The sequence below is a fragment of the Oncorhynchus clarkii genome, chromosome 7 (genome assembly GCF_045791955.1).
Source record: "Oncorhynchus clarkii lewisi isolate Uvic-CL-2024 chromosome 7, UVic_Ocla_1.0, whole genome shotgun sequence".
Taxonomy (NCBI): Eukaryota; Metazoa; Chordata; class Actinopteri; order Salmoniformes; family Salmonidae; genus Oncorhynchus; species Oncorhynchus clarkii.
In genome coordinates, this window is record NC_092153.1 from 80,110,915 (window position 1) to 80,123,733 (window position 12,819).

Consider the following 12,819-nt stretch of genomic DNA (forward strand, 5'->3'; position numbering starts at 1 on the left):
TGTTTATATGCTGTTTAATTCAACATGTAGCCTTTTTGAAATAATGAGCGCTTCTTCACCTTTTCATGTTTATTCAAATACTTTTCATTCAAATCCATATGGTTTAGGTTCAATACTTCAAAAACCAATTGGTAGGTTCAGGCTAGTCACAAAAATAGATAGGTGTTGGTTAAATTGTGATTTTAATGAATAGAGCGAATTTGGAGCAGCATTTTTTTTGTTTTTTCGTGTGAGTTCGGAGCGGTTTTAAGCAGAGCGGTTGGAAATCAAATCAAGTCAAATCAAATGTATTTATAAAGCCCTTCGTACATCAGCTGATATCTCAAAGTGCTGTACAGAAACCCAGCCTAAAACCCCAAACAGCAAGCAATGCAGGTGGAGAAGCACGGTGGAAAGGATGTGGAGTTGGAAAAGACATGGAGCTCCTAGAGGTGGGCTGTCCACGATTTCCCACAGCTCAACTCAGCTCACATGCTCTACATGGGACGGAGAGAACTTTGCAATTTTAAAGATCATTTCCAGCAATTATACTCAATTTTCAATGGGGCAGAGAGAACACTTTAGCAGTTTGATAGCCCATTTTCTGCAATTCCACCCATTTTGCCATGTGGTGGAGACAAATGTAGCAATTTTAAAGCTAATGTTCTGCAATTCTACCCATTTTATAATCACATACACCATGTTAATATGATATCTAATTGAGAAGGACTAACAAAATGAATGGGGGACCCCTGGAGGTCAGGACCCCTGGGAATGTGCCCTGCGAGCTCGGTTGATATTCGGTCATGATTACTACAAGTTTTAGATCGCTGGCTAGACTAACTACCAATCTAAAAAGTGTTAGCTCGCTGGCTAGACTAACTACCAATCTAAAAAGTGTTAGATCGCTGGCTAGACTAACTACCAATCTAAAAAGTGTTAGCTCGCTGGCTAGACTAACTACCAATCTAAAAAGTGTTAGATCGCTGGCTAGACTAACTACCAATCTAAAAAGTGTTAGATCGCTGGCTAGACTAACTACCAATCTAAAAAGTGTTAGATCGCTGGCTAGACTAACTACCAATCTAAAAAGTGTTAGATCGCTGGCTAGACTAACTACCAATCTAAAAAGTGTTAGATCACTGGCTAGACTAACTACCAATCTAAAAAGTGTTAGATCGCTGGCTAGACTAACTACCAATCTAAAAAGTGTTAGATCACTGGCTAGACTAACTACCAATCTAAAAAGTGTTAGATCGCTGGCTAGACTAACTACCAATCTAAAAAGTGTTAGATCGCTGGCTAGACTAACTACCAATCTAAAAAGTGTTAGATCGCTGGCTAGACTAACTACCAATCTAAAAAGTGTTAGATCACTGGCTAGACTAACTACCAATCTAAAAAGTGTTAGATCACTGGCTAGACTAACTAGCAATATAAAAAGTGTTAGCTGACATGGCTAATTGAGTGACTGACATACAGTAAGTAACAAGAGAGAAACAGCTGATGCACAACCACATTTCTAAATGGCTCCTGGTCTATTGTAATATTCTAACTCTCAATAGTAAGTTGAGACCCCGACTGAATTCCTAAATTACTAGCGACCACTGGAACCGGCCCTGTTAATGAGGAACATCCATAATATTGTGTTGTCTCATTACTTGTGCCAGTGAAGACAGTTAATTGTGCCTGGATCCATGTTGGCTCTAACATCCCTAGCGAATTGATGTTGATCATCTGTTGTTTTCTGCTTTCTGCTTTATTTACAGCAGGGGCTTGTTAGATTTAACAGAGAAAGCATTACAGGTAATGAGTTCATGTGCTTTGGATTGGACACTTAGTCTACTGAGCGCAATTGTGCAGAATAGACTTTTGTGCAACACTCAACGCTATCCTTACTAATGAATCATTCTGGATAAAATGACAACAAATTACATAGCTTTACATTGGCTTCTCAATATGATCTGGTAATGAAATAACGTTTTGGTTTCCATGTTACACCTGACATTTTAAATAATACAAAGGGACTTGAAGGACCCAACTTGAATTTGGAGCTCAGAAAATCAAGTCCTGGAATAGGCCTAACCCAATTTGGTGCTTGAAAAGTCATTGTAATTATTTTAGTCAATTAATTAGTTCTCCTGCTCCCTTATAATTATCTGTAATTGTCATTTGTGTGCCTAGACCCATTGTACATTTGCATAACATTGAGGTTTCTGAAAATTCGAATGAAGTGCTTGAAAAAGTCCCCGAAAGTCCTTGAATTTGACTTGCCAACTGGTGTATAGTCCTAGTTCTATGTTGTTGGTTTCATGGGTTGCATGTTTCCTCACAATATTGTTTTGAACGTTCGTTTTGGACTGATGATCGATTAAAGCCTTCTACTCAATGCCTCGTCAATGAGCGCTGATGAGGATTTCACCAAAAGTGCATCACAGTGGCTTGGAAATACAATGACATTAAAAAGGAAAGGAAAACCTTTTGTAGGAAAGGAAAACCTTTTCATCATTTTGATGTCACCAGATTGACTTTAGAGCGTATAATGTTAGCTAGCTAGGGGAGGCCACTGGATTTTCGCTAGCTATTTTTTACAAACTTTGCTAGCTAATGATAACATTCCCATCTGTCTAAAGTAAATTTGATGACATGATAATGCTGGAAGTCGTTTCCTATGAAATATTTTACCACTTTAACAATGGCATCGTATTTACAGGCACTATAGTGTAATTTAGAATGACTGGGCTTATCACCACTTTAGGGGACCACTATGGTGCCTCTGATAGAGGGCGGCTTGACAATGTGCATTACAATGGCATGACGCGACCGAGTGTATAGGTGGAGATATGGGCCATGGTGCACATATTGCACTAAGTACACATGTGGAACTGCACACATTTTTATTTAAAAAAATTCAAACCGTTTAGAAAATTTGATCTCAATGTCACACGTTGGCTCCATTATTTATCGAAAGACCCAAACAGCAGTTGTGTAAAGTACATAAGAAAAATACTTTTAAAGTACTTATTAAGTCGTTTTTTGGTGGGGCCATCTGTGTTTTACTATTTATATTTTTGAGAACTTTTAATTTTTGCATTCCTAAAGAAAATGATGTACTTTTTACTCTATACATTTTCCCTGACACGCAAAAGTACTTGTTACATTTTGAATGTTTAGCAGGACAGGAAAATTGTCAAATTCACACACTTATCAAGAGAACATCCATGGTCATCCTTACTTCCTCTGGTCTGGCAGACTCACCAAACACAAAGTATTTGTTTATAAATGGTGTGTGTTGGAGTGTGCCCCTGGCTATCCATAAATTTAAAAAACAAGAAAAGCGTACAGTCATTTTAAATGATTTACTTTTATATTTTTACTCAAGTAGTATTTTACTGGGTGATTTTCACTTTTGCTTGAGTCATTTTCCACAAATTCCAATAATTTACTGTGTTAAATAACACAAATATATTCCAAAGGAATATAAAGGAATATTTAGGAAGTGACCTGCAGGACTTTCAGCCACATTCAATATAAACAATTCCAACCACAGGTTAATTAGGTGTTGGAAAGATCTAAGGGCAGGTTTGTTTGTGACAGCCCTTTCACAGACTCTCCTTCACAACTCGACAACCAGACCATTCCACGACTGAAGTATCCCCAGCATCATTCAGGTTGAGATAACATTCCAGTTAGTGATTGGGTCTCATTGGCATGCAATCTGCATCTGCTGAGTAGCTACACACAACTGTTGTAGAAATGGAAACTGATCACCACACAGCCCTGAATATCCTGCCAGTGATACAGGAAGGATACTGCACCTTGCCCAGAATGAACAGTAAGCTGTTCAACCTGGTCAGGCCCCAGAACTACAACCACTACTGTTAGCTGTGTAACTTGGTCAGGTCCCAGAACTACAACCATTACTGTTAGCTGTGTAACCTGGTCAGGCCCCAGAACTACAACCACTACTGTTAGCTGTGTAACCTGGTCAGGCCCCAGAACTACAACCACTACTGTTAGCTGTTCAACCTGGTCAGGCCCCAGAACTACAACCACTACGGTTAGCTGTTCAAGGATCCTTGGACCCCAAAAAATGTAATTTCAATGTCTAAACCCACTTGTTTTCCTTAGAGCCGATTACAATAGCCACAACAACAACAACAACTGTGTCACGCCTGCTCACGCTTCAGCCAGCTCGTTGGGCTCCTATGCCTCAGATGGCCCATGAGTTTGTTTGTTTTGTTGGTGACGTCGGGATGTCACACCCTAGCTGTCTCGAGAGGTTTCCTTCTCTCGGTTGGCTCGGCAGGTTCCCATCCCATGTCACGCTTCAGCCAGCTCATCGGGCTCCTATGCCTCAGCCGGTCCCATGAATTTTCTTGTTTTGTTGGTGACGTTGGGCTTGGATTCCGCCGCGGATGGAACCCGGGGTGCCTAAGCTGGCTCATCGGGCTGTCACGCCCTAGCTGGCTCGTCGGGCTGTCACGCCCTAGCTGTCTCGAGAGGTTTCCTTGCCTCGGTTGGCTCGGCAGGTTCCCATTCCACTTCATGCTTCAGCTGGCCCTTTGGGCTCCTACGCTGCAGCGGGATCGTCAGGCTGTCACTCCTCAGCCGGCCCATCCGGGGTGGGACGTTGGGTGGTGCCCCTAGAGGGGGGCGGGGGCACTGTCACTCCTCAGCCGGCCCATCCGGGATGGGACGTCGGGTGGTGCCACTAGAGGGGGGCGGGGGTACTGTCACGCTTGCTCCCGCTACCCCTCCCTGGCGCTCGAGGGATAATTACAGACGGCTTTAACATACGCACCTGTTACCATCATCATGGTTGGACTCACCTGGACTCCTTCCTTTTGTTGATTGCCCCTGCATATACAGTGGGGGAAAAAAATATTTAGTCAGCCACCAATTGTGGAAGTTCTCCCACTTAAAAAGATGAGAGAGGCCTGTAATTTTCATCATAGGTACACTTCAACTATGACAGACAAAATGAGAAAAGAAAATCCAGAAAATCACATTGTAGGATTTTTAATGAATTTATTTGCAAATTATGGTGGAAAATAAGTATTTGGTCGCCTACAAATAAGCAAGATTTCTGGCTCTCACAGACCTGTAACTTCTTCTTTAAGAGGCTCCTCTGTCCTCCACTCGTTACCTGTATTAATGGCACCTGTTTGAACTTGTTATCAATATAAAAGACACCTGTCCACAACCTCAAACAGTCACACTCCAAACTTCACTATGGCCAAGACCAAAGAGCTGTCAAAGGACACCAGAAACAAAATTGTAGACCTGCACCAGGCTGGGAAGACTGAATCTGCAATAGGTAAGCAGCTTGGTTTGAAGAAATCAACTGTGGGAGCAATTATTAGGAAAAGGAAGACATTCAAGACCACTGATAATCTCCCTCGATCTGGGGCTCCACGCAAGTTCTCACCCCGTGGGGTCAAACTGATCACAAGAACGGTGAGCAAAAATCCCAGAACCACACGGGGGGACCTAGTGAATGACCTGCAGAGAGTTGGGACCAAAGTAACAAAGCTTACCATCAGTAACACACTACGCCACCAGGGACTCAAATCTTGCAGTGCCAGACGTGTCCCCCTGCTTAACTTCTTGATCCTACTTGAGACGCAGACGTCTCAAGTAGGCACCTGGAAATGCAAATGCGCTACGCTAAATGCTAAATGTACTCGTTAAAACTCAAACGTTCATTAAAATACACATGCAGGGTATTGAATTAAAGCTACACTCTTTGTGAATCTAGCCAACAAGTCAGATTTTTAAAATGCTTTTCGGCGAAAGCATGAGAAGCTATTATCTGATAGCATGCAACACCCCAAAATGCCTGAAGGCGACGTAAACAAAAGAATTAGCGTAGCCGGCGCTACACAAAAACGCAGAAATAAAATATAAAACATTCATTACCTTTGATGATATTCTTTGTTGGCACTCCTATATGTCCCATAAACATCACAATTTGGTCTTTTTCCCGATTAAATCCGTCCATGAATGCCCAAAATATCCATTTGTACAGCCTGTCTGCGTCAGGAAAAAAGCTCTCTTCCAACACGCAACGTCATTTTAAAAAATTATATAAGTTGCCTATATTCTTTGACAAAACACTTCAACCTACTTTTGTAACCCAACTTTAGGCATTTGTAAACGTTAATAAGCGATCAAATTGATCACTGGGCGATCTGTATTCAATAGCAGCTACTCAAGAAAACAATGTCCATTTTCAATCTTCCAAAATCGATTGTTGTAGGCTGGATGGAATGACGGATCTATTGGTAATGTCTCAAAGGATTTTTGTCAATGAAAATGACGTTTTTGGCGACATCGTGTGGAAGCTTTAGGAATTGCATCCGTGTCCATATTAAATTTGGTTTCCTTTAAATAATACATGAAAGGGGCGCATGGATACTTTTTTCAGCTTTCAGTGACCAGTTTTCTTGCGCTTTTCGATGAAACACACGCTCTGTTATAGTCACAGCCGTGATTTAACCAGTTTTAGAAACTTCAGAGTGTTTTCTATCCACACATACTAATCATATGCATATACTATATTCCTGGCATGAGTAGCAGGACGCTGAAATGTTGCGCGATTTTTAACAGAATGTTCGAAAAAGGAGGGGGTAGGATAAAGAGGTTAAGCCAGTACATGTCCAGGCCCGTCTGAAGTTTGCTAGAGAGCATTTGGATGATCCAGAAGAAGATTGGGAGAATGTCATATGGTCAGATGAAACCAAAATAGAACTTTATGGTAAAAACTCAACTCGTCGTGTGTGGAGGACAAAGAATGCTGAGTTAAATCCAAAGAACACCATACCTACTGTGAAGCATGGGGGTGGAAACATCATGCTTTGGGGCTGTTTTTCTGCAAAGGGACCAGGACGACTGATCCGTGTAAAGGAAAGAATGAATGGGGCCATGTATCGTGAGATTTTGAGTGAAAACCTCCTTCCATCTGCAAGGGCATTGAAGATGAAACGTGGCTGGGTCTTTCAGCATGACAATGATCCCAAACACACTGCCCGGGCAACGAAGGAGTGGCTTCGTAAGAAGCATTTCAAGGTCCTGGAGTGGCCTAGCCAGTCTCCAGATCTCAACCCCATAGAAAATCTTTGGAGGGAGTTGAAAGTCAGTGTTGCCCAGCAACAGCCTCAAAACATCACTGCTCTAGAGGACATCTGCATGGAGGAATGGGCCAAAATACCAGCAACAGTGTGTGAAAATCTTGTGAAGACTTACAGAAAATGTTTGACCTCTGTCCTTGCCAACAAAGGTTATATAACAAAGTATTGAGATAAACTTTTGTTATTGACCAAATACTTATTTTCCACCATAATTTGCAAATAAATTCATTAAAAATCCTACAATGTGATTTTCTGGATTTTCTTTCTCATTTTGTCTGTCATAGTTGAAGTGTACCTATGATGAAAATTACAGGCCTCTCTCATCTTTTTAAGTGGGAGAACTTGCACAATTGGTGGCTGACTAAATACTTGTTTGCCCCACTGTATGTCTGTTCCTCTGTGTTGTTCCCTGTATGTCTGATCCTCTGTCCTGTTCCCTGTATGTCTGCTCCTCTGTCCTGTTCCCTATATAGCTGCTCCTCTGTGTTGTTCCCTATATGTCTGTCCTGTTCCCTGTATGTCTGTTCCACTGTCCTGTTCCCTGTATGTCTGCTCCCCTGTGTTGTTCCCTGTATGTCTGTTCCTCTGTCCTGTTCCCTGTATGTCTGCTCCTCTGTCCTGTTCCCTGTATGTCTGATCCTCTGTCCTGTTCCCTGTATGTCTGCTCCTCTGTCCTGTTCCCTGTAGTCGTATTGTTTGTTGTGATTATGTCCAGACAATGTTCATGTTCCTGTTCTACGTCCATCTGTATTAAATGGTTCTCTCCCTGTACCCACTTCTCATCTCCTGCTTGGTCCCTGTATGTCTGTCCTGTTCTACGTCCATCTGTATTAAATGGTTCTCTCCCTGTACCCACTTCTCATCTCCTGCTTGGTCCCTGTATGTCTGTCCTGTTCTATGTCCATCTGTATTAAATGGTTCTCTCCCTGTACCCACTTCTCATCTCCTGCTTGGCCCCTGTATGTCTGTCCTGTTCTACGTCCATCTGTATTAAATGGTTCTCTCCCTGTACCCACTTCTCATCTCCTGCGTGGTCCCTGTATGTCTGTCCTGTTCTACGTCCATCTGTATTAAATGGTTCTCTCCCTGTACCCACTTCTCATCTCCTGCTTGGTCCCTGTGTGTCTGTCCTGTTCTACGTCCATCTGTATTAAATGGTTCTCTCCCTGTACCCACTTCTCATCTCTTGCGCTGAGCCTTGTTTATGTTTTTGTCAAGCAAGACTATGCAGCACTGAATGAGACCACATTTTACTTGGAAAGTTGTCTATTAATCAGCTACCAAAAAAGTCAAGCTTACATTCATCATAAATATATTTATATTTCTGCCTTTTGTATCTCTGTGTTTACAGGTCTATATATAAAAGATGCATTAAGATGTCTTGATGCTGCTTGTCTGTGCGTATATAATAGTTTTACGCAGCCATCTATTTCGTAAATGGGAGACATTAGAGGGTAAGGTTATTAAAAAAACTAAATGGAGGCCGTGCCGCTAACCTATACCTGATCACAGCAGAAGAAACAAAATGGAGGCCGTGCCACTAACCTATACCTGATCACAGCAGAATAAACAAAATGGAGGCCGTGCCACTAACCTATACCTGATCACAGCGGAAGAAGCAAAATGGAGGCCGTGCCACTAACCTATACCTGATCACAGCAGAAGAAACAAAATGGAGGCCGTGCCACTAACCTATACCTGATCACAGCGGAAGAAACAAAATGGAGGCCGTGCCACTAACCTATACCTGATCACAGCGGAAGAAACAAAATGGAGGCCGTGCCACTAACCTATACCTGATCACAGCAGAAGAAACAAAATGGAGGCCGTGCCACTAACCTATACCTGATCACAGCAGAAGAAACAAACATTTCACCTCCTCATTTAGAGGAATCAAAGCTAAGTTGACAACATTTCTTAATATAGAAATAGTGATCTCATTAGATAACGTGCATTTTGTAGTGGTAACTTTTTTGTTGTTGTAAACAAATGCATGAAAAGAATCGGCCAACAAGTGAAGCCACAAACAAACCGAGTCCCCCCCCCCCCCCCACCTAAATAGAAATAGTGGTGGAGTTGGCTTGATGCTTGATATTTCTTTGACTTTCGCCTCTAATAATGTTAATAAGCGAATGCCTATTGTTAAATGTACATCTCATAGTCAATACACCCGTTTCGGATCTCTGGTTGAAACAGGTTGGAATATTCCGGACTGACACAGTGATAGATCACAATGTGATTCCAGAGGGGTACTCAGCGGGACGCAACGTTTTGTTTACGTTCAGCTAGAAATATGCTACGTAGAACAAATACCTCTCTGTCATGTAGAACAAAGAATAATTTTATCTCTATTCATAGCATTTCTATCCGTAACGTACGCCCAGGTTTCTGGTTACACAGCCTGAAACTAAGTATAGCACATGGAGGAATGTGAAACTTACTCCTCAGTCTTAAATGTCCATACTCGTGACCTCTGAAGAGCTAGCTTTTGAGTGGCACTACTGATAGAGATGCTTGAGGGAGAATGGACACATTTGTTTGTGAAGCAGAGGTCCTGGGTTCGAGCCAAAAATGTAGGAAGTCTCCTTACAAGCCAGAATGTTGAATCAAATCAAATTTGAACTTACTCTACTGGTTGTCTGTGTGGTTGATCCCTCAGCTGGTCGAAAGTTGAGACAAAATATATCCAAAGGGAAGTATTATTTGCCTTTTAGAGAGCAGGTATTGCCGTTGAGAGTTCTGTCATCTGGCACACGCTCAGCACCATGAAAACACCTGCAAGACTTTGGTTATTGTGCGTTCATTTTGTCTTGTGCACCTGCCTTTGGCAATGAGAAAATGTGTCTTAATTGCCACACACAGAGAGACCTGAGTTTTGAAGTCGGATTAATCATATTTTCCTATGGATATTTAGTCTCATTTCGACTCGATTAAGAGCCAACCCCACGGACAACCGGCACAGTAAATGAATATATAATGATATTAAACATTCGTGACAGAAGTTGTTTTTTTTCTCCCCCATGTTGTTATGTGTGGCTTTGCTGTACAGGCAATGGAAAGCATAGTCACAGTTAGGACACAGGCGGTCGGTCGGTGGCACTTTAAACAGGCTCATATTAATGGCTGGAATGAATTAAATGGTAGAGAATCTAACAGATCAAACACCTGGTTTCCATCCATGAGCCGTCATCTCCTCAGCAGCCTCCTGTTGTTCAGGACTACGTACTGTAGGACCAGGAGGGGCTTATTTCCTTACCAACGTAATAGCCTGTCCAAGAAAAAAACTATTTTGTCTGTAGGTCCCATTGGTTATTGATGGTATGAGATACTAGACGGAACAGAGGGAGCGTGAAGTGAACCAGTCTCCGGACCTGAAAGGCAAACAGCCTACGCATTACGCCAATAGGGTTAACCAACTGAAGGGAACCAGTCTCCGGACCTGAAAGGCAAACAGCCTACGCATTACGCCAATAGGGTTAACCAACTGAAGGGAACCAGTCTCCGGACCTGAAAGGCAAACAGCCTACGTATTACGCCAATAGGGTTAACCAACTGAAGGGAACCAGTCTCCGGACCTGAAAGGCAAACAGCCTACGCATTACGCCAATAGGGTTAACCAACTGAAGGGAACCAGTCTCCGGACCTGAAAGGCAAACAGCCTAGGCATTACGCCAATAGGGTTAACCAACTTGGTGGTAACTGTAACGTGCCGCATATAGCGAGGATCGCTACAATATGTCCAAGTTATGAAAATCATCCTTTTGAATGATAACACATTGATATTTGAAAATAAGGGAAAACTCCCATGGGCTACTCATAAGTTTCCTACTGAAGTAATCCACTTGGAAAAAACAGGGTTAAATCAATGTTGTTTCCACATAATTTCAACCAAAAGATGACGTTGAATCAACGTGGAAAACTGATTGGATTAGGGAGGAGTCATGAATGTCAGGGAATTTAGTCCGAATCCAATGACATGGTGACATTTCTGATTGATTTCCCGTTGAATTCACGTTATATGACTCAACCAAAGGAAAATCAAAACTGGACGTTTAACTGACGTCTGTGCCCAGCGGGAGGTTACATGCCGCGGCCTCCCCACCCATGGCAACCCCACCCACGGCCTCCCCACCAACGGCCTCCCCACCCACGGTCCCTCCACCCACGGCCTCCCCACCCATGGCCATCCCACCCACGGCCTCCCCACCAACGGCCTCCCCACCCACGGCCTCCCCACCAACGGCCTCCCCACCCACGCCCCCACACCCATAGCCCCCCCCCCACCCATAGCACCCCACCCACGGCCTCCCCACCCACGCCCCCCACACCCATAGCGCCCCCCCCCACCCATAGCACCCCACCCACGGCCTCCCCACCCACGGCCTTCCCACCCACGGCCTCCCCACCCACGGCCTCCCCACCCACGCCCCCCACCAATAGCGCCCCCCCCCCCTACTCATAGCACCCCACCCACGGCCTTCCCACCCACGCCCTCCCACCCACGCCCCACCACCCATAGAACCCCACCCACGGCCTACCCACCCACGGCCTATTTTCGCCTAAAATTAAATACCCAAATCTAACTGCCTGTAGTTCAGGACCTGAAGCAGGGATATGCATATTCTAGATACCATTTGAACGGACACACTTTGCAGTTTGTGGAAATGGGGGACCGATCCCGTAGAGATGAATGAATACAAATACTTGAATGTAAGAGTGCCTATTTCCACTATACGATGTGAAGTGTATAGAGTCATATTAAGAAGAACAAGAAGAGGGGACAGGCTGTTGTATCAGAGTGAGAGGAGGGGAGAAGAGGGAACAGGCTGTTGTATCAGAGTGAGAGGAGGGGAGAAGAGGGGACAGGCTGTTGTATCAGAGTGAGAAGAGGGGACAGGCTGTTGTGTCAGAGTGAGAAGAGGGGAGAAGAGGGGACAGGCTGTTGTATCAGAGTGAGAAGAGGGGAGAAGAGGGAACAGGCTGTTGTGTCAGAGTGAGAAGATGGGAGAAGAGGGGACAGGCTGTTGTATCAGAGTGAGAGGAGGGGAGAAGAGGGGACAGGCTGTTGTATCAGAGTGAGAAGAGGGGACAGGCTGTTGTATCAGAGTGAGAAGAGGGGAGAAGAGGGGACAGGCTGTTGTGTCACAGTGAGAAGAGGGGAGAAGATGGGACAGGCTGTTGTATCAGAGTGAGAAGAGGGGACAGGCTGTTGTGTCAGAGTGAGAAGAGGGGAGAAGAGGGGACAGCTCCTGGCGTGTGACTCTGTGTGTGTGTGTGTGTGTGTGTGTGTGTGTGTGTGTGTGTGTGTGTGTGTGTGTGTGTGTGTGTGTGTGTGTGTGTGTGGACAGCTCCTCTGCTCCCAGACTGACTTACAGAACAGTTTCTGCCCCAGGAAAGGATTAACAATCAAGTGTGCTAAAGGGAACTCTTATCACACACACACACACACACACACACACACACACACACACACACACACACACACACACACACACACACACACACACACACACACACACACACACACACACACACACACACACACACACACACACACACACACACAGGCCCTGGCCCCTTCCCTCTCAGTCATCCTGAGCTATTCCTCCTCAACATAATAGAAGAAGGGGTGTTGGGGTTTAGCCTGTGAGGCATTGTAGACAGGTGTCTCAGTTCATCAGTGCTTATGGTCACTCCTAATATAACT

The 12,819-nt window shown here is 44.0% G+C and overlaps 1 protein-coding gene across 1 annotated transcript; it reads left to right on the forward strand.

Moving 5' to 3' along the window:
* Positions 1-11,196: 11,196 nt before the first annotated feature.
* Positions 11,197-11,574, forward strand: LOC139412690 (uncharacterized). Its single transcript, XM_071159351.1, has one exon. It carries the CDS (start codon positions 11,197-11,199, stop codon positions 11,572-11,574), a length of 378 nt encoding a protein of 125 aa, XP_071015452.1.
* The last annotated feature ends 1,245 nt before the right edge of the window (positions 11,575-12,819 follow it).